Raw genomic sequence first — 21,609 nt, 5'->3', positions numbered from 1 at the left:
AATGCTAACCTCCCCTATTATTGGTAATGGTGAGAGGCTAGCATGTCTTGGGGGTATGATATAAAATGCTAACCTCCCATATTATTGGTAATGGTGAGAGGTTAGCATGTCTTGGGGGTATGATATAAAATGCTAACCTCCCCTATTATTGGTAATGGTGAGAGGTTAGTATGTCTTGGGGGTATGATATAAAATGCCAACCTCCACTATTATTGGTAATGGTGAGATGTTAGCATGTCTTGGGGGTATGATATAAAATGCTAACCTTCCCAATTATTGGTAATGGTGAGAGGTTAGCATGTCTTGGGGGTATGATATAAAATGCCAACCTCCCCTATTATTGGTAATGGTGAGAGGTTAGCATGTCTTGGGGGTATGATATAAAATCACAGAACCAAGGTCACATCCGTAGCCCAGCATTTTCATGTCTGTATTTATTCAAATACAACTGGGGAGTAACTTCAAAAGATACTCATAGCACCTCTGAATCTTTATGTGACATTCCTCCTCCAGACCTGATTGGGTGTTAGAAGGCTCCATTACAGCTGCTTCCCTTTGTCACGTTTCCTGTTAGGACCGGCCTGAATCCCAGACCATAAAACTTCCTGAGTTAAAGAGTTACAACGGTCAACAGAATCATCTTAAATGGGATTTTCTTACATTTGCTTGTCTTTATTAATATTGCAGGTCTTCCGGTGTGACCATGCTGAATAAGAGGTTAGACACCACAGTGTATTTCACAACAGGAGGATTTCAAACCAAACCAAATAGAAGGGAAGTTATACCCTCTAAATAATCACACTCTCTGTCCACCACATCTACATGTGTACTACATTTAGTGTGTATACTTTATACATTAGGTGAAGTAGTCAAGACAAGGGCAGGTATTGATGACATAAGCTACTGAAAGAATGTTCATGCTAGTGTTGAAGAGCAGCATGATTGAAGTTGGGTTGAATGCTGCACCTGTTGAGGCAGGTCTGAGGGTGTTGGGGCTGGGTAATGTTCTGCCCATGTTGAGACTGGGCCTGGTTCTTCCCATGTTGAGGCTGGGCTGGGTGTGTTGATGTTGGGCCCAGTGCTGCCACTGTTATGGCTGGGCTCGGGGTTGTTGATGTTGGGCCAAATGCTACCCCTTTCGAGGCAGGTGTGTGAGGGTTGAGGCTGGGCTGGGGGTTTTGAGACTGGGACTGGTACTACCCCTGTTGAGGCTGGGCTGGGGGTTTGAGGCTGGGCCTGGTACTACCCCTGATGAGACAGGTCTGAGTGCTGGTCCAGGTGCTGCCCCTGTTTAGGCTGGGGCTGATGTTGGTGGCCCTGTTAGGCCCTGTGTGCTGGGGCCTCCCGCTCTCTTGCCCTGTAGGGTGAAAGGAACCGTACACATAAATAGCAACACAAGAATATAGATGGTGAGAGTAAGCAGTACCTGAACATATAGAAGAGCATGTAGGCACTCCGGGCTCTGGTCCTCAGCACAGTGGCTTCATTGGACATTGACACCTGGCTGTCGTTACAGCAGAACCAGTTTCCACTGGCATGCAATATGTCACTAATGTAGTGCCCTGTGGAACAAGGAAGACAGACTAGAGGTCAAGGGTCAGGCTATTGTGGGTAATAGAGTGTTTTGTAACAGTTAAACAGTTCATTTGGGAGGTATTTTATCTGTTACATGTGTCAAGTTTTGAAATCAGAGATAAACAAATACATGTCGCATATAATTAGGCATGCCTCTCCATTCTTTTGAATTAAATTGAGCAAAGTCTAAACATATTGCAGTGCTTGTTGGGATGACACTTCACTGAAGCCTGCAGCCTTGCTCGCTTGGCCGAAATGGCTGTTGAAGTGTCTAATTATCCCCGAAAACAGGGTTCCACAAATGGCGGCCCGCGGGACAAATTTGGCCCAAGGATGATTTTATTTGGCCACCTATGTTTTTTAACCAAATAAAACGTAATTGTTAAAAGACTGTAAAAACACAAGCAAATCAGCTCCAAGTGATTTTCATTTTGGAAATTTGTTTCGAAGTATTCCCACGCACAATAAAGAGATATATATGTGGTTGTACACAAATGTAAGCAAGGTTTGAAATTAGTCAAATATTATATCTGTTTGGCCTTCCTACGGTATATTTGCAGTCTACAAATTTGAGATATTTTATTCCACACCTCTTCCCATCTGGCTAAGAAAAAAATGGTTGATGATCCCTGGCCTTCACCCTCGATACTTTTCACTCCCTCAGCTTTGGGATGCTTGTGTATACGGCAGAGTCACACGTGAACATGCAAATTGAGATCCAAGGAGAAGGGAGTGATTTGGAATTCAGCTGATGTCATATGTATTGTGCATCTGCATGTGTGTGTTTGATGGTATTTACTTACCGGAGTTTGCGGAGCCTCCCAAATGAGAGACGACGCCAGTCAGCTGGTAGTAACCATTCACTGACTGCACTGGCTTCTGCTTCTGTCAGAAAACACATGTGATGATAGGATTCTCATTTCCTCTACAGTTCACCACACTGTCTACAGTCTACTACAGTACTAGTCTACTACAGGAGGTCTACTACATCGTGTACTCCTCATAACTATCTCAGTGTTCTGTCATAACTTATTTTTCACTGCGTTCACTCTCTCTCTCTATCTCTCTCTCTCTTCTCACCACTGAGGCTGTCAGCAGCACTTTCCCTGGTTCCTGCTCATTTGAATCTGAGGGGTCAAATATACATATCAAGAGCTGTGAAAACGTGGTCACTTGTCTGAATTGCTCTGGACTAAATCAGCTCCCATACATCACTAAAGATATCTGAGAAACATTTTAAATTGCAGCTAGATTCTCTGTCATCTGGACCGTTTTGGGAGTGGGTGGTTTGTGTGATGTTGGAGCAAGAATAGTGTTATGGTGCCATGACCTACCTGAACAGAAGAGGGCGCTGTCTTTGGTCTCTCCAGGTGGGCTGGAGACTTGGCTGGCGAGGGTCTGGGGGATGGACCCCTGGATGCTAGGGGCCTGGCTGGTGAGGGCCTGTGGGCTGGCACTGTGCAGGTGTGGCACCATGTCCCCACAGAGGGTGGAGAGCCTCAGCTCCGAAGGAAACAAAAGAGGAGCCTCCAGCTTCTCCAACCCCCCAGGTCCTCCAAACCTCTTCAGATGCAGAACCAGCACACTGCCCAGAAACAGAGAGGAAGAGAGATGAACAGACAGACAATGAAACCAGTCAACAACATAACAGATGAGTGAAATTTGTTTGGCGGTGCTCACCTCTAAGTCCTACAACCTGCTCAGGAAGGTAACTACTCCTAAAGGCCCAGGACATTAAACACTGCTAGTACTATGAGAGGTTATAAAGGGACAACTCACAGAGGCAGTGTGTGGAACTGCTCCACCTTTGAGGCGTGGAGGCCTTTACAGCCCTCACATGTGAATTCAACCTTTTCACTCTGGTTAGAAACAAAAGCATTACATATTGAATGATACCACTACAATAATAAGATAGCGTATTCTGAGGCAGTGGGCAGCTTGCCCTGGGTGTTAGTCTCTACATGCAGGGCTGAGCCCTAAGTGCTGACTTTGAAAGTGAGTGCCAGGCTGCTCAGCAAGGTGCGCTCAGGGCTGAAGTCCAATGAGAGGTGGTTGTAGTCCTCTCTGGTAGACGACTCGCGCCCACAGCTTCAGAAGCAGGACAAAGAGAAGAAAAATGCAACAAGTCTATTTCTGTTTCAGGTCTCTGCAATGTTTCTGTTATGCCATGTGTTTTGTAATATTAATATATACTGTATATATATATATATATATATATAGAAAGAGAATGTTCTCAGTAGATACATTACAACAAATGGGAGCTCTTACCTGGTACATGTGCGCACCGACACAAGTTGGAACTCCAGCTGGGAAACAGGGCAGGTATAGTTCATCCCGAGTGTCTTCAGAATCATGCCCTCCTCCTTCAGCTGGCACAGCATATCCACAAGTAACTCGTGTGCGTCCTATGATGAGGAAGAGAAAGAAACACACCAAGATAAAAGCAAATTAAAAAGAGAAAATGAACCCTTGCAAGAAGAGCACTCGTACACAAGAGAGTAGTGCCTCAGTTACCTGTTGCGTGTCCCCCAGATACTTCAAATCGTATCCCGACAAGGAGTACTTGACCTTCCACATGAGGTCTGCTTTTGAGGCCTGGTTTGCCACACTGTCAGGTCGACCCGAACGGTGCACATCAGACAGAGACCTGTAGGGGAGACAGAGAGTAAGTTAGCAGCTGTCTGGATGGTGTCAACCTACTGGCTTACACCTGAATGAGATGAGTAAATACAAATATGTTTTATCTAGTGGCACCCCATCATTAGAAATGTTTCATTCGATTTGATGCAATTTCACCTTTGAGGACGGACAATGAAGCCAAACAACAAAAAAGTATTGTTTATTCTCCTAAGATATTTGGTTTGGATACTGCTCTCAATTCCAGAGCATTTTAAAAAACTACCAAATTTACAAAGGTAATGTGGAATATTCAGTCAATGAGCATTATGGGTCATGTAGTCATTCTACACTTTCCAAATTGGCCTACAAAATGCCTACATGAAAGTCAGTGTGTCATTGTTGTTCTTCTGGGTTATTAAGATTCCAAAAAACAAAATAAACTGGAAAATAGACCGAAAATACAGTACACAGCAAAGTATGAAGTGGTTAAGGTTAGGATAATGGAGGATTAGTGAAAGTGCTCTCCTAACCTGCTACGACAATCACTTTCTATCGAAGTGGTGTGAAAAGAGTGTGTCCCTTCTTTAATTTATGACCACAATTAATGGGTGTGTGGGGTGAGTGTCTGCTTTTGAGCCTTCCCTTACCTGAGCAGGTTGGAGAAGGGGGAGGAGCTCCAGAGTTGTTCCTGGTTCAGGATATCCTTTGAGAATGATGGCAGGACCAGGAGGCACTGTAGGGTGGCGTTAAGGAAGCAAGTGTTGCCAATGTTAGGCAACCTGTGAAGAAGAAGCAGTCATCAGTACACACATAGAGATGAATCATAACCTTCATATCTCTATAAAGTGATGATAATGGCAAGGGATACGGGATACATTATATTTAACACAAAGAAGTGGATGTCCTTTAGACCAAGATTGACATAATTCATGGGTTTATAAATATCTATTAAAACGGACATGCTCGATAGTAAGCCCTATCCCCATAGTATATCAGACACTGATCTCTAAACAATAAAGAACTTATATTCAATTAATTTGCAGTGTGTTGTGGTTTACCCAAGAAGTTCCATGTTGAGCAGTGCCACCCGTTCTCCTCTGGCCCCCTGGGTCTCTTCTGGCCCTCTGGTGGCTGAGCTGGCCCTGGGAAGAGTCATGCTTCTGGTGGCTGAGCTGGCCCTGTGAAGAGTCATGCTTCTGGTGGCTGAGCTGGCCCTGGGAAGAGTCATGCTTCTGGTGGCTGAGCTGGTCCTGGGAAGAGTCATGCTTCTGGTGGCTGAGCTGGCCCTGGGAAGAGTCATGCTTCTGGTGGCTGAGCTGGCCCTGGGAAGAGTCATGCTTCTGGTGGCTGAGACTGGTCTCTGGGGCATTGGACTTGAGTGTTCCTGAAGAGACAGAGGTCTGGAGGAAGGTGAGAAACAGGTCTAACACCTCCAACACAGATATTATCACTCTACACAGTCTCTCTATTAAATACTGTACTGTACTATAAACACAGCTGAGTAGTTATGATGTACTGCTGTCCATATAAATGCAGTGTTCCAAGTAGACCAGGCCAATAGGTTAGTACTCTCTTTATCCACTAGATGTAGACAGAAGAGGCTAAAACTAGTTTCAGGAAAATAACTTTCTGGGACTGTGTTTATCAAGTGTCTCCGACTTGGAGTCTGATCTCGGACCAGTTTTGCATTTTAGATCATAGATCAATGAATCAGATTATTATGGACAGAGAGGACCTGATCCTAGATTAGCACTCATACTGTTGATTAACACTGGCCCTGGTCTGGTAGCACTCAACCCAACTCTCCAAAGAGACTCTCGGATGGCACTGTACTTTATGTTTGGATTACCTGACTGTTGTGCCCTCCTGGCTGGTGTCTCCATGACGGTCCAGAGGGTTGGTAGGAGAGGGAGAACAAGGGTGGGACACCACTGGACAGGATTTCACTGGGGAAGTGTTTTTGGCAGGTAACCGGGGTACAGAGGATTGTTTAGCAGGAGAGCAAGGCTGAGAGGAACATTTAACAGGAGAGGGAGGTGGATGGAGGGAGGAGAGTTGGTCAGAGGGTGAGGGGTCAGAGGTCGCGGAGCCATTCCGTTCAGAACGGTCAGATGGAATTGGAGAGGGGGATGAAGTGCCCCTCTCCTTCTTCTTTCTCGTCTTCTGCTCCACATCAACTGAATTTGCTTTCTGACGTTTTTTCTGTTGACAAGAAAATGTGATAGTGCTAAATACTTCCCCCCAGATCCCCAGCCAATGGAAAGGGGGGGTCATAAGAGTAGGAAGAGGTTGGCCTAAATGGAGAATCATAGGTATCTATCCTAAACCTAAAATAACACAGTATAGACAGGTTACATTGAGTGACATTTGCAATAGCCGAACTTCATGTACATTTCATGTACACTTTTTACGTATTCGTCAATCAGAATGTCATTGTACTTTTACTCTTCCCACTAGGTTTAAGAGAAAAATACTACTCCAGAATTATAGTAGTTGTTAATTGATTAAATGACCTGATTTCATACCTTTTTGCACCAGCAGAAACAAGCCATGTCGATAACCAATGAAGACTAATACATTTCCTCATTAACCCATTGTTCAAATTGGCTTTAAGACCATTGTGATGTCATCGGTCATGTATGACACCACCATTTGGCAACCCAATCTATAACATTTAAAATATATTGTTCAATGAACAAATGTGTTTTATTGAAGAGCAAAGTTATGCAGTATACATACAATATTGTAGATAATATGTTCCGTTGTATTCTTGTTTCTTTTTTTACATTCATTTTTTGTATGTTGTTTCATTAAACGTACGACCACAATAAAGGCATTTTAAGTGCCTTGATCTTCATCTTACAAGTTTTTTGATAGCTTCCATGTTGTTTGTGGTTTGGTTATCGGTTTATTTAAACTAAATGCGTTTTCTCTTATTCACCAGCAGATGGACAAAGGGTTGGTTAAAAGAATGTGAACAGGTGGTAGAGATTTAGCCTAAACCTCAAACAACAATCCAGATTGGTTAAGGACAGTTTTCCGTATTCAATCTTGCCCTGAGGGCAGCTCTGTCTCAAGGAGGTTGTCACGGGATACTAGGAGTGGTGGGTTGGAATCAGGCGCAGAGAGCAGGGTTCAGTATATCGTGAATTTATTCTCCGGCAAACAAACGGTCACGGCAAACAAACAGTCCGGAGAATACACACATGAAACCCACACTCCAACAGAGTAACAAAAACAATCCCGCACAAAACAATGGCGGGACAACCTACTATATATAGGGAAGCTAATTAAACTAAAATACACACAGGTGAAACTAATAAGACAAAACCAACAGACAAACGAAAAAGGGATCGGTAGCGACAAGTTGGACGGTGACGACGACCGCCGAGCACCGCCCGAACAGGCAGGGGAGCCAACTTCGTCGGAAGTCGTGACACACATAATGAATGTGATTGGTTCAATTAAAGCTCAATGGTCAGTGGGCAGAGCTTACAGTGCGTGTTAAATACACTTGCTTGGTGATAAATTGGTGTTGAATGGAAGACATAACACAAGGTTGCTGGCATGAATTTTGTTTTCTAACCTCCAACCCCTAAACAATTCTTCTTACCTAAACTTAACCCAACCTAGCTAGAGTCCCAGGTCCCAGGTCTGTTTAGTGCTGTCTTGCCAACTCCTACTAGCTAGAGTCCCAGGTCTGTTTAGTGCTGTCTTGCCAACTCCTACCAGCTAGAGTCCCAGGTCTGTTTAGTGCTGTCTTGTCAACTCCTACCAGCTAGAGTCCCAGGTCTGTTTAGTGCTGTCTTGTCAACTCCTACCAGCTAGAGTCCCAGGTCTGTTTAGTGCTGTCTTGCCAACTCCTACCAGCTAGAGTCCCAGGTCTGTTTAGTGCTGTCTTGTCAACTCCTACCAGCTAGAGTCCCAGGTCTGTTTAGTGCTGTCTTGCCAACTCCTCCAGTGATTCTTCCTTAAAAAGTTGCATCATATTGCAGCACAACTTGCGGGCTGCCGCAGAATTCTATGGCACATTATTTATTATTTAAGTGTCAGACATTGTTGCCATTAACGCTCGTTCGAGCTAGTTTGACCACCAGAGAGCATCTTTGAGAAGCATTTGACCGTTTTTAATATGAAACTAATCGTTGGATAACAGATCTGCTCTCGGAACTCATTTACACACGTTACTGTGTGTGTTTCGATTCTCTCTCGCACAAACACACACATACACGCTCACCCTCTATAACCACTCTTATATTTACAGTGGTGATGGACAGCTGGAGGCATTTTGTTGTGAATTCTAAAAACTAGCCAAACTAACTCAGAAATAAATTTCACTGGTTGCCATGGTGAATAATCCGATAATAATTGGTTGGACACATGAAAGGAAACAAAGAGTTTACCGGAAACTGAAAATGAAAATACTTGCAGATCAATTCAGATCAACAATTTTCAATAGTAGATCTAATTACATTTAGAGGATTCTAAATTAATATCTAATTGGCTTTTATACAATGATAATGCAGGGATAATAATAAATTAATATATTTGTAGGGGTTGGGCAAATCTGGTTTTAGACTACTTAAGCATTGAATACATTGAAGTTTGCCCATTTTGCTACACTTTACAATAGGACTCATCTCTGACTGCCTGCAAAATCTACAGTGGTACAATATAAATATATTTTTGAATTACTTTTTAAAAATGTATATGTTTATTAAGTTGTCTTGCTTTTCTCAGAGCAGCACAAAAAGGTGCTGAAATAGTTGACCATACGCGGGTAGGCTTTTGCTTCAAATCCTATTGTAACAATTGGATGACATTGGGAGTTTCAGTAAGCAACAATTTGTTGCCTTCACTAGCCTACTTTATTCTTAAAATAACTCCAGCACATAAAAGAGAAAGGAGCCTTAATTAATTAAACAATAAAGTGATTTAATTCACAAATGCATTTGACTGTACTTAATATTGGCCATCAACCAGAAAAACACCATGGTTGAAACATGTTATAGATTTTTGTTTTTTTTGTTTACTATTTGAGAATGTACACATTTATTTAAGCTACTGTGCAGTCTGACAAGTAAACATAGCCCACAGTAGATAGTAAACATGGCAAAGATGCTTAATTCCTGACATAAGGGAGAGCAGGCCATGTCAAGACGTTCTCAGTGACCTCAAGTACTCATTAACTCTGTCTTGAATGTTTTTTTCGGGTTGCATCAGTCTTGGTCACAGTATTAATGATGAACACCTGGAGGTTCACTGGTCAGCCACATTTGCCTCGGGATCCATCCCAGTTGGGGCGGCATGTCGTCTAGTGGTTAGAGCATTGGGCCAGTAACCGGAAGGTTGTTGAATCAAATCCCTGAGCTGACAAGGTAAACATCTGTTGTTCTGCCCCTGAACAAGGCAGTTAACCCACTGTTCCTAGGACATCATTGTAAATAAGAATTTGTTCTTAAATGACTTGCCTAGTTAAATAAAAAATACCAGTATCTGTTTCTGCAAATAATAAGTGATACTGATTCATGTGCACCTTCATCAGATGAGCAGAATGGTACTGCTCTGCGTCCCCATCGATTGTGGTGTCCTTTGATAGAAATGGTAGATCAATTAAGAATTAAAAGTGACTCCAACACACAAATTCTGCATAATGAATCATGTTTTAAGAATGTAGCAAAACCAACCGCTTTCATGGGAACCATGTGTTTTTACGGAGTGGCCCGTTGTCCAGCCCTTTGGATGGTGATGTTCTAACTGATGTCTTATAGTTTTTAACCCTGTAGGTACTGGTATTAACCATGATATCTGACTGGTTTTAACCCTGTAGGTACTGGTATTAACCATGATTGCTGACTGTTATTAACCCTGTAGGTACTGATATTAACCATGATTTCTGACTGTTGTTAACCCTGTAGGTACTGGTATTAACCACGATATCTGACTGTTATTAACCCTGTAATGCTTCCACCTTGTGGTTAAAGTGAGAGATGAACTCACCATAGAGGTGAGTTCAGACTCAGACTCTGTAGTACAGACTCTGTCTCAAGACATTGGATAATACAATCCCAGGGGAGGGACCTTGGACCATCACATCTAATAGGGTTGAAAGGAGGAGAGGAGATAGAGACAGAGGAGGAAGAAGAAAATTAAGAGAATGAGGAAGACAAATAATTGTTGTGTTTAGATTTAGAGGAGAGTATGTAGTCACACTGTACTCTGTAAAATGTTTCTTCATTATTTTGATTAGAAACATGTCATGTGATTTGCAGTAGGCTTATGCTCAGTAAAAAGAAAGTGGGTCCAATTATCAACCTGTGATCATCACTTTAATAAGAATAACAAAGTCACAGATCAAAAAATAAAGGAACAATGTTCTTTAACAAGGTCTACCAGCTTCCTGATTGAATGTGATTGGATACTTAAAACAGTGTGACCTCGACACACAGAGGGCAGAACAGTGCTGAGATGGCACGCACACACACACACACAATGCTAATGAAAGGTGAGAATGACTCACAACCTTTGTTACGAATCCCTTTTGGCCCGACAGTCTAGGGGGGATGGTAATGAGACTCGTAACATAACTCATGCAAATTATTATTGTGACAAAGGAAAACTGTGAACGAAATAAGCACGACAACTGAAATCTACCGTCAAACTCTAGGTTTATTTATAAACACACGGTAATGGGGGGAGCAGGAAAAGGGGCTGAGCTGGACCCAAGGAAAGAAACAATAAGTATTCAAAAACACCCCTAAGCTAGACTAGCCTACTTTAACAACAGCTAACTAACTAACCAAAAATACAGTGGGTGGTCCACCCAGTTCTAACTAGTGTATTTAACAAAGTTCACCTACGGGTAGTGTATGCCCATGGGCGACTTGTCTTGGTTTCCCCCTTTTCCACCAGCAATCAAACACAAACACCATAACCAAAAACAATACTCACAGGTGATGACAAAGTGCTATGAGGTGCTTAAACAAAAGAGAGGTTACGACACAAAGCGAGAGTGAAACACAGAGACCTACAGACGTAGCATTTACAGAGAGGCTGAGCTGAGCTGAGCTGGGCTCTAGAACAAACAAATGGGGTTTTTAAACCATGGGGAAGGAACTGTGATAGGTCAGGAAATTGGAGGAGGTGTGTCTTCTGATTGATGATTGGTTGTTGACTGATTGGGGAGTGATGATTTTCACCTGTGAGGGGAGAAGGAGAGAAAAGAAACACACACACAGGATACACACACACACAGGATAACTGTATCCGTAACAACCTTCATTGTACAAGGGACAGCATGTAGGTTACCAATGACAACACCAAGCACCAGTGGAGCTGAGAACAGGTGAAACAGATCAGAACTTGACAGGAAATAGCTTTTGACTTCTATGATATAGCCTGCAGTAGCCTATATGTGGTGCTCAATGCAGGCATACATTGCAGGACACTTTTAAAACGTTTTACATTCTGAAGATATTGACAATAATTCATAATTTTTTATTTGGTCTGTAACATCATGGGCCAAATAGGTGACTGTAAATGGTATTGTATTGTATTATGCCAGACACCACTCTACAAAATAAAATGTGTTATTACCATACAGAGAATTAGACAATGTAGGCTAGACCTCTGCCTATAAACGTATTTACATATTCAAACCTGTCTCAAAATACAACATCGCCCCTTTAATTAAGACATCAGCTTTTTACCTGTCTGGCTTTTCAAAGACAGCTTGAAGTGTTGGCTCCTCGTTTTGTGCTCCTATACCCATATTAATGTAGAACTGGGCTAATTACTCGTCAACTAGCAAAGAATATCAACAAATGTGCCCACGAGCCGCTCTGATCTGATGTGAAAAGCGCGTTCACTCCTGGGTGATTGAAAGACCAGTCTTGCGCAACCCCTGCCAATTAAATTCTACTCCGTTGTGCTGTGGCTCTGCCAACAACAAAATCACAGACTCAATCTTGGAAAATTTGATTTGTTATGTTTTGTTGCATTGAAAATAGGCTGATATAATATTGATACGATCCCTGATAAAACATTGATCTTTATAGTGCAAACTAATGGGGTTGAACTCAGTGAAGTTCAATCTCTTCCACCTCTGTGTTGCATGGCGTTTCTTCTGTGCAGCAGTCCTGGAGGAAGTGCGCCGCCGCTTAGTTCAGAGTGAACATGGCTGTCCGCAACACAGTCTTGTTTTTTATGGTTCAAGGTCACGGTAATAGAAGGAGAAACTGAGCTTGTAGAAAATGGCCAGTAGGGGGAGACAAACACTTATAAAAGTAGGTATTACACCCAACGAGGGACTTTTCTGACCAGCATCCAACTACAACCAGATGATAGACCAAACCCAAAACTGACCATTACCTTAACCCTAACCCAACCTTATATCAATGGATGAAAAGTGGCCTGTGTTTTCAGGTCAGATGCAGTACATAAGACCTACATAGAATGTGAATAATGACATAAATCTCAATAAATCTCACCATATTCCCTGTATAGTGCACTACCTTTGACCAGGGTCCATCACTATGTAGGAAAAAGGGTTCAATTTGCGACACATAGAGTTTAGGGATGTTTTTGATTTCAGCATGTGTTGCTGTGCCAACTCATATTTAGCCATACCACTGACTTCCTTTAATAACAGCTTCCTGTCTGCATGTCTGTCTGTCTGTCTGTCTGTCTGTCTGTCTGTCTGTCTGTCTGTCTGTCTGTCTGTCTGTCTGTGTTTGTCTGTCAGTGGTTGGTGGTTATTAGCAGACCTGGGCCACATATTCATTAGGGCACACCATCGTAAAATGGTTTACAACGGCAAAACAAAACACTTTATTCTTATTGGACAGGTACAGTTAGTCCCTCCCTGTTTCAGTTTTCTATCTTACATTTGGTTCCTAATGAATATGACCCAAATACTTGAGCTGTGCTTGGTTGAGATTGCCTGGCTTAATAGAAGCAACAGAATAGCCCCAAACGCCCCAAACGCTCGACGTATTTGACAGATTTCTAATTCTAGTTATTTAAATCATCCAGAGACATTATTAAGATACATCCAATATGTTAATCAGTGATACAGAGTAGTAAGAGATCATATAACAGGGTGTGTGTCTGGTGTATGTATTTGAATTTGCATTCATTATGGGTCCTCATTAGTTCCTGAGAGAATGTAGGAGAGGATTGTGGTATGTTATCGTGTGTGCGTGTGTCTGTGCATATGTTTGTGTTGCTTCACAGTATGCGGGTGGAACTTACTCCAGAAGACCAGGAAATTACTCAGGAATCAGGAAAAAAAGGTGGAAAGAAGGTGTCCCAACACTAACCAGCCAGGACATGTTACTGCATAACCAGCCAGGACATGTTACTGTATAACCAGCCAGGACATGTTACTGTATAACCAGCCAGGACATGTTACTGTATAACCAGCCAGGACATGTTACTGTATAACCAGCTATGACATGTTACTGTACAACCAGCTATGACATGTTTCTGTTCCACAAATCCCCACCTACAACAGGGTCAAAAGCAGTCAGCTTTTGACTGTCACGTCCTGATTTGTTTCACCTGTCCATGAGCTTGTCTCCACCCCTCTCCAGGTGTCGTTCATCTTTCCCATTATCCCCTGGGTACTTATACCTGTGCTCTCTGTTTATCTGTTGCCAGTTTGTCAAGTCAATCAGCATTTTGTCTCAGCTCCTCAGTCTCTATTTTTCTCGCCCTCCTGGTTTTGACCCTTCCTGCCCTGACACTGAGCCCGTCTGCCTGACCACTCTGCCAGCCCTGACCCTGAGTCTGCCTGCCGTCCTGTGCCTTTGCCCCTACTCTGGGTTACCTCCCTCTGCCTGACCCTGAGCCTGCCTGCCGTCCTGTACCCTTGCCCCACTACTCTGGATTATCGACCTCTGCCTGACCTGACCCTGAGCCTGCCTGCCGTCCTATACCCTTGCCCCACTACTCTGGTTTACCTCCCTCTGCCTGACTTGACCCTGAGCCTGCCTGCCGTCCTGTACCCTTGCCCCACTACTCTGGATTATCGACCTCTGCCCGTTTTGAACTGCTTTAAGACACTGTAGCTATAGTCAGAAAACATTGTTGAAAATGTCTGAGTCCATCTACACCAAGCCAGATATGACAGAGGTGCAATGGAAGAGAGGATTGTGGATATCTACATCAGTGCAGAGACCCTGAGAAACGGTGAGACCAGCACCTCAACACATCTGCAGAATGGCCAGCAACATAAGTTACAACACCCATACTGAAAGAGAGAGAGACCAGCTACAGACTAGCTAAGACCACCTGACCAAAGAGAGACCAGCTACAGACTAGCTAAGACCACCTGACCAAAGAGAGACCAGCTACAGACCAGTTTTAACAACCTGACTGAAGAGAGAGATCAGTCATATCATGTATTATATTATCACACTAAGGGTGGTGGGAGTCATATCATGTACTATATTATCACACTAAGACTGGTGGGAGTCATATAATGTATTACATTATCAAACAAAGACTGGTGGGAGTCATATCATGTAGTAGGTCATCAAACTAAGACTGGTGGGAGTCATATCATGTATTATATTGTCAAACAAAGGCTGGTGGGAGTCAAATCATGTAGTTTATTATAAAACTAAGGCTGGTGGGAGTCATATCATGTACTATATTATCACACTAATGGTGGTGGGAGTCATTCCAAGTAGTATATTATCAAACTAAGGCAGGTGGGAGTAATATCATGTATTATATTTTCAAACAAAGGCTGGTGGGAGTCAAATCATGTAGTTTATTATCAAACTAAGACTGGTGGGAGTCATATGTAGTTTATTATCAAACTAAGACTTGTGGGAGTCATATCACGCATCATATTATCAAAATAAGGCTGGTGGGAGTCATATCATGTAGTATATTATCAAACTAAGGCTGGTGGGAGTCATATCATGTATTGTATTATCAAACTAAGACTTGTGGGAGTCATATCACGCATCATATTATCAAAATAAGGCTGGTGGGAGTCATATCATGTAGTACATTATCAAACTAAATATGGTGGGAGTCATAGCATGTGTTATATTATCAAGCTAAGGCTGGTGGGAGTCATATCACGCATTATATTATTAAACTAAGGCTGGTGGGAGTTATATCATGTAGTATATTATCAAACTAAGACTGGTGGGAGTCATATCCTGTAGTATATTATTCAGCAAAGTCTGGTGTGAGTCATATAATGTAGCATATTTTCAAACTAAAACTGGTGGGAGTCATATCATGTCGTTTATTATCAAACTAAGACTGGTGGGAGTCATGTCATGTGGTGTATTTTCACACTAAGACTGGTTCGAGTCATGTCATGTAAAATATTATCAAACTAAGGCTGTTGGGAGTCATATCATGTATTATATTATCGAACTAAGGCTGGTGGGAGTCATATCATGTATTATATTATCAAACTAAGACTGGTGGGAGTCATATCCTGTAGTATATTATTCAGCTAAGTCTGGTGTGAGTCATATAATGTAGCATATTTTCAAACTAAAACTGGTGGGAGTCATATCATGTCGTTTATTATCAAACTAAGACTGGTGGGAGTCATGTCATGTGGTGTATTTTCACACTAAGACTGGTTCGAGTCATGTCATGTAAAATATTATCAAACTAAGGCTGTTGGGAGTCATATCATGTATTATATTATCGAACTAAGGCTGGTGGGAGTCATATCATGTATTATATTATCGAACTAAGGCTGGTGGGAGTCATATCATGTAGTATATTATCGAACTAAGGCTGGTGGGAGTCATATCATGTAGTATATTATCAAACTAAGGCTGGTGGGAGTCATATCATGTATTATATTATCGAACTAAGGCTGGTGGGAGTCATATCATGTATTATATTATCGAACTAATACTGGTGGGAGTCATATCATGTATTATATTATCGAACTAATACTGGTGGGAGTCATATCATGTATTATATTATCGAACTAATACTGGTGGGAGTCACGTGGTGGCTGACTGTGTTTTACTGATAAAGAGTTTCACTTCTATAATTCACACAGAGACAGGACATTGCATGGAGAAGACACAGCTACAGACGCATATTAGAGCAGATGTAAGAAGTAGAAGTTACTGTACTTGATCACAAGTGTGTTAGAATGTTAGAGGGAGTCTATCAAAACTCAGATGGATTTGAAGACGATGAGCTTGATGTAATGAAGAACACAGACATTGATGGCCAATTATATGCCAACGTAAGAGCCTTCAAGTCCAGTACAAGAGATGGAGTTGTTGCTTCAGGTAAGATTGCAAGAACACACACACACACACACACACATACTTTACATAAATCAAATCAAAGTTCATTTGTCACGTGCGCCGAATACAACAGGTGTAGACCTTACAGTGAAATGCTTACTTACAGGATCTAACCAATCGTGCAAAAAAGGTGTTAGGTGAACAATAGGTAGGTAAAGAAATAAAACAACAGTAAAAAGACAGGCTATATACAGTAGCAATGCTATAAAAGTAGAGAGGCTACATACAGACACCGGATAGTCAGGCTGGTTGAGGTAGTATGTACATGTAGATATGGTTAAATTGACTATGCATATATGATGAACAGAGAGTAGCAGTAGCGTAAAAGAGGGGTTAGCATGTGGTGGGTGGAGGGACACAACACAGATAGCCCGGTTAGCCAATGTGCTGGAGCACTGGTTGGTCGGCCCAATTGAGGTAGTATATACATGAACGTTCAAGTGACTATGTATATACGATAAACAGAGAGTAGCAGCAGCATAAAAAGAAGGTTTGGGGGGTTGGTGGGGGCATACAAAGCAAATAGTCCGGGTAGCCATATGATTACCTGTTCAGGAGTCTTATGGTTTGGGGCTAAAAACTGTTGAGAAGCCTTTTTGTCCTAGACTTGCAAGCAGTACTCCGGTACTGCTTGCATGCGGTAATAGGCCTTCCTCTGACACCGCCTGGTGTAGAGGTTCTGGATGGCAGGTAGAGGTCCTGGATGGCAGGTAGCTAGCTCCAGTGATGTACTGGGCTGTACGCAGTCAGAGGCCGAGTTTGCGGTCAGAGTTCGAGTAATTGCCGTACCAGGCAGTGATGCAACCAGTCAGGATGCTCTCGATGTTGCAGCTGCAGAACCTTTTGAGGATCTGAGGACCCATGCCAAATATTTTAAGTTTCCTGAGGGGGAATAGGCTTTGTCGTGCCCTCTTCATGACTGTTTTGGTGTGTTTGTACCATTCTAGTTTGTTGTTGCACTACAGCCACGTTGATGAGAATGGGGGTGTGCTTGGTGCTCCTTTTCCTGTAGTCCACAATCATCTTCTTAGTCTTGGCAACATTGAGGGATAGGTTGTTATTCTGGCACCACACGGCCAGGTCTCTGACCTCCTCCCTATAGGCTGTCTCGTCGTTGTCTGTAATCAGGCCTACCACTGTTGTGTCGTCTGCAAACTTAATGATGGTGTTTGAGTCGTGCTTTGCAATGCAGTTGTGGGTGAACAGGGAATACAGGAGGTGACTGAGCACCCACCACTGTGGCGCTCCAGTGTTGAGGATCAGCGTGGCAGATGTGTTGCTACCTACCCTCACCACCTGGGGGCGGCCCGTCAGGAAGTCCAGGATCCAGTTGAAGAGGGAGGTGTTTAGTCCCAGGATCCTTAGCTTAGTGATGAGCTTTTAGTGTACTATGGTGTAGAACGCTGAGCTGTGTGGTAAATAAACAGCCATGAAAAGTATAGCTGAAAACACTCTAGGCAAGTAGTGTGGCCTGCAATTTATCACAATATACTCTACTTCAGGCGAGCAAAATCTAGAGACTTCCTTAGATTTCGTACACCAGCTGTTGTTTACAAACATGCACAGACCGTCCCCCATCCCCCCCTCGTCATACCGGAGTGTGCTGTTCTATCCTGCCGGTGCAGCGTGTATCCCGTTAGCTGAATATCCATGTCGTCATTCAGCCACGATTCCGTGAAACATAGGATATTACAGTTTCTGATGTCCCGTTGGTAGGATATTTGTGATAATACCTCGTATAATTTATTGTCCAATGATTGCACGTTGGCGAGTAGTATTGACGGTAGAGGCAGCTTTCCCAGTCGCCTTCGCCGTGTCATGACCAGGCATCCGGCTCTTTGCCCTCCGTACCTGCGTTGCTTCCTCTTGCAAATAACGGGGATGACGGTCTTGGGGTGTTTGGAGAATGTCTTGTGCGAAAAAATCATTGTCTAAGCCGAGGTGAGTGATCGCTGTCCTGATATCGAGAAGTTCTTCTTTGCCATAAGATATGGTTGCAGAAACATTATGTACAAAAAAAAGTTACAAATAAGGAAAACACATAAAAAACACACATTAAACAGGTGAGATTTCCCTGTAGTGCAATAGCTTTATTTGTCTCAATCCTGGATGATACAGTAAAACACATAACCAAAGATCTTTAATAATTTGTGATTCAGTACATGTTCAGTGGTGGAAGAGACCCTCTGGAGTTGCTGCAGTGTGTCTGGGGCTGCTGTGTGTTCTCCTACTGGCTGGGATCATAGGCCTGTCTGTCTACTGTAAGTTTAGTATGTTTTTACTGAGACTTAAGTAGCCTACTAAATTATACTTACTCATTAATGGTGTTTTAGTTACATGTTTGATGAACTTTTCCCTTTTACAGATGGAGTCATTGATCGTCACGACTCAACAGAGATAGACCAGCTACAGGACAGCAACAGCCTTCTGACTAAAGAGAGAGACCAGCTACAGACCCGTTACAACAACCTGACTAAAGAGAGAGACCAGCTACAGACTGAGAAAGTTTTTCTTAGCGAGAGGCTTTCCAATCTCAGTGAGTAAACCTACAGTATTACATTTTCATTAATCGCACACACTTTATCGTGTGTCTGTATTATTTTATCCAGTGTGAAAAGATGAAGGAAATTCATGATTTCATCTTGTAGGACAAACCTGTCCTGAATGCTGGCAGAAGTTTGAATCCAGTTGGTACTTCCTGTCTACTGAGACTAAAACCTGGAAGGGGAGCAGAGAGGACTGTCTGGAGAGAGGAGCAGACCTGGTGATCATAAACAGTGATAAGGAACAGGTGAGTGAGTGAGTGAGTGAGTGAGTGAGTGAGTGGGGGGAGGGGGGGAGAAGCTCTGGGTGTGCAGGTGGTAAATATGATCAAACATATACGCATAAATATTTATCCTTCTCAACAACAGGAGTTTCTCTTCAACCTCAACAAGGGAGTCTGGATTGGTCTGACTGACTCTGTTACTGAGGGGACCTGGAAATGGGTGGACAGCACCCCACTGACCAACCCAAGGTAATATACTATTGCTGTAATAAGACTGACCACCTCAAGGTAATATACTACTGCTCTAATAACACTGACCAACCCAAGGTAATATACTACTACTATAATAACACTGACTAACCCAAGGTAATATACTACTGCTCTAATAACACTGACCACCCCAAGGTAATATACTACTGCTCTAATAACACTGACCAACCCAAGGTAATATACTACTGCTATAATAACACTGACCAACCCAAGGTAATATACTACTGCTCTAATAACACTGACCAACCCAAGGTAATTTACTACTGCTCTAATAACACTGACCAACCCAAGGTGATATACTACTGCTATAATAACACTGACCAACCCAAGGTAATATACTACTGCTATAATAACACTGACCACCCCAAGGTAATATACTACTGCTCTAATAACACTGACCACCCCAAGGTAATATACTACTGCTATAATAACACTGACCACCCCAAGGTAATACACTACTGCTATAATAACACTGACCACCCCAAGGTAATACACTACTGCTCTAATAACACTGACCAACCCAAGGTAATACACTACTACTCTAATAACACTGACCACCTCAAGGTAATACACTACTGCTCTAATAACACTGACCAACCCAAGGTAATATACTACTGCTATAATAACACTGACCACCCCAAGGTAATACACTACTATAATAATAACACTGACCACAGTGTAAGGAGTAGGACTGATTCTCTGTGTTGTTCATACTCTAGGTTCTCCACACTCAACTGATAGACCAACACTGACCACAGAGTGAGAGATGATAACTACTCTGACAATAAGGGGCCAATTTTCAGTTCATTCAACCTTTATCTATACAGGTTATTGTCATTAATGGCAGCAGTCAACAAAGTTGAATTTAAACTGAAACATTTCTGTGCATTATTTAGGATTGTGATGTTCTAACCATGATATCTGTCTGTTTACCCTGTAGGTACTGGTATTAACCATGATATCTGACTGTTGTTAACCCTGTAGGTACTGGTATTAACCATAATATCTGACTGTTGTTAACCCTGTAGGTACTGGTATTAACCATGATATCTGACTGTTGTTAACCCTGTAGGTACTGGTATTATCCATGATATCTGAATGTTGTTAACTATGTAGGTACTGGTATTAACCATGATATCTGACTGTGTTTAACCCTGTAGGTACTGGTATTTACCATGATATCTGTCTGTTGTTAGCCCTGTAGGTACTGGTATTAACCATGATATCTGATGATATCTGACTGTTGTTCACCCTGTAGGTACTGGTATTAACCATGATATCTGACTGTTTTTAACCCTGTAGGTACTGGTATTAACCATGATATCTGACTGTTGTTCACCCTGTAGGTACTGGTCTCCACATCAGCCTGATAATGGTGGTGGCAAAACAGAATATGGTGAGGAGGACTGTGTTCAGATACATAAAGAACAGAGTTCTCGAAAGTCATGGAATGACATATCATGTCGCAGCAGACTCACCTGGGTTTGTGAGAAAATGCTTTAACATCACCATGACAACCTACTGTAACACATACAGTAGCCTACAGTACACTCAACTTTCTCCTTCATTCTCTCTCTCACACACACACCATCACACACCCTCATTCACACACAAGCACGCACACCTGCATGCACGTACACAAACACACACACACACACACACACACAAACACCTATTGTTGTATTTGTTTGTAGTATCATATTAATAAATGTCCTACTTATTTCCTGTTTGTAACTTCCTGTGTACCAGTAGTTATGTTTCACACATCAACAGGTTCAACATGAGTTCAGTACTATTGACTTTGTGCATTCACATAACTTCCAATTCAAATATATTCTGCAGATATTTACATGCTCCAATTTAGGCCTGGTGATGACATTCTCAACAGTACCAAACCACCATTACATACACTGTATAGGAGGTGACTGTATCACCAATCAATGAGTGTAGTAGAGATATCAAAGGATGTTAAATAAAAATCTTTGACAGTCAGTCTGTTGTCAAGCACAATATCAAATGCTCATATTTGATTGTTGTTCCCCGAAATGGGTCCCAAAAGAGCGAAGGGAAGTG

The 21,609-nt window shown here is 42.4% G+C and overlaps 2 protein-coding genes across 2 annotated transcripts; one reads left to right on the top strand and one right to left on the bottom strand.

Annotated features, from left to right (window-relative positions):
- Positions 1–416: 416 nt before the first annotated feature.
- LOC135535814 (ubiquitin carboxyl-terminal hydrolase 37-like) lies at positions 417–6,077 on the bottom strand. Its single transcript, XM_064962243.1, has 10 exons — positions 6,044–6,077; positions 5,253–5,578; positions 4,842–4,927; positions 4,090–4,222; positions 3,844–3,980; positions 3,564–3,663; positions 3,355–3,434; positions 2,910–3,160; positions 2,379–2,460; positions 417–1,562 (listed from the first exon to the last, which is right to left on the bottom strand). Exons 1-10 carry the CDS (start codon positions 6,075–6,077, stop codon positions 1,550–1,552), a joined length of 1,242 nt encoding a protein of 413 aa, XP_064818315.1. The 3' UTR covers positions 417–1,549.
- A 10,175-nt stretch (positions 6,078–16,252) lies between these two features.
- On the top strand, positions 16,253–21,270 carry LOC135535798 (CD209 antigen-like protein E). The gene is made up of 6 exons (XM_064962226.1): positions 16,253–16,481; positions 18,659–18,760; positions 18,865–19,035; positions 19,148–19,290; positions 19,412–19,515; positions 20,883–21,270. Exons 1-6 carry the CDS (start codon positions 16,340–16,342, stop codon positions 21,037–21,039), a joined length of 819 nt encoding a protein of 272 aa, XP_064818298.1. The 5' UTR covers positions 16,253–16,339; the 3' UTR covers positions 21,040–21,270.
- Positions 21,271–21,609: the final 339 nt, after the last annotated feature.

This window comes from Oncorhynchus masou, unplaced genomic scaffold (assembly GCF_036934945.1).
Source record: "Oncorhynchus masou masou isolate Uvic2021 unplaced genomic scaffold, UVic_Omas_1.1 unplaced_scaffold_518, whole genome shotgun sequence".
NCBI lineage: Eukaryota > Metazoa > Chordata > Actinopteri > Salmoniformes > Salmonidae > Oncorhynchus > Oncorhynchus masou.
Note: the sequence above shows the minus strand (reverse complement) of the source record. Positions and strands in the feature narration are given on the sequence as shown.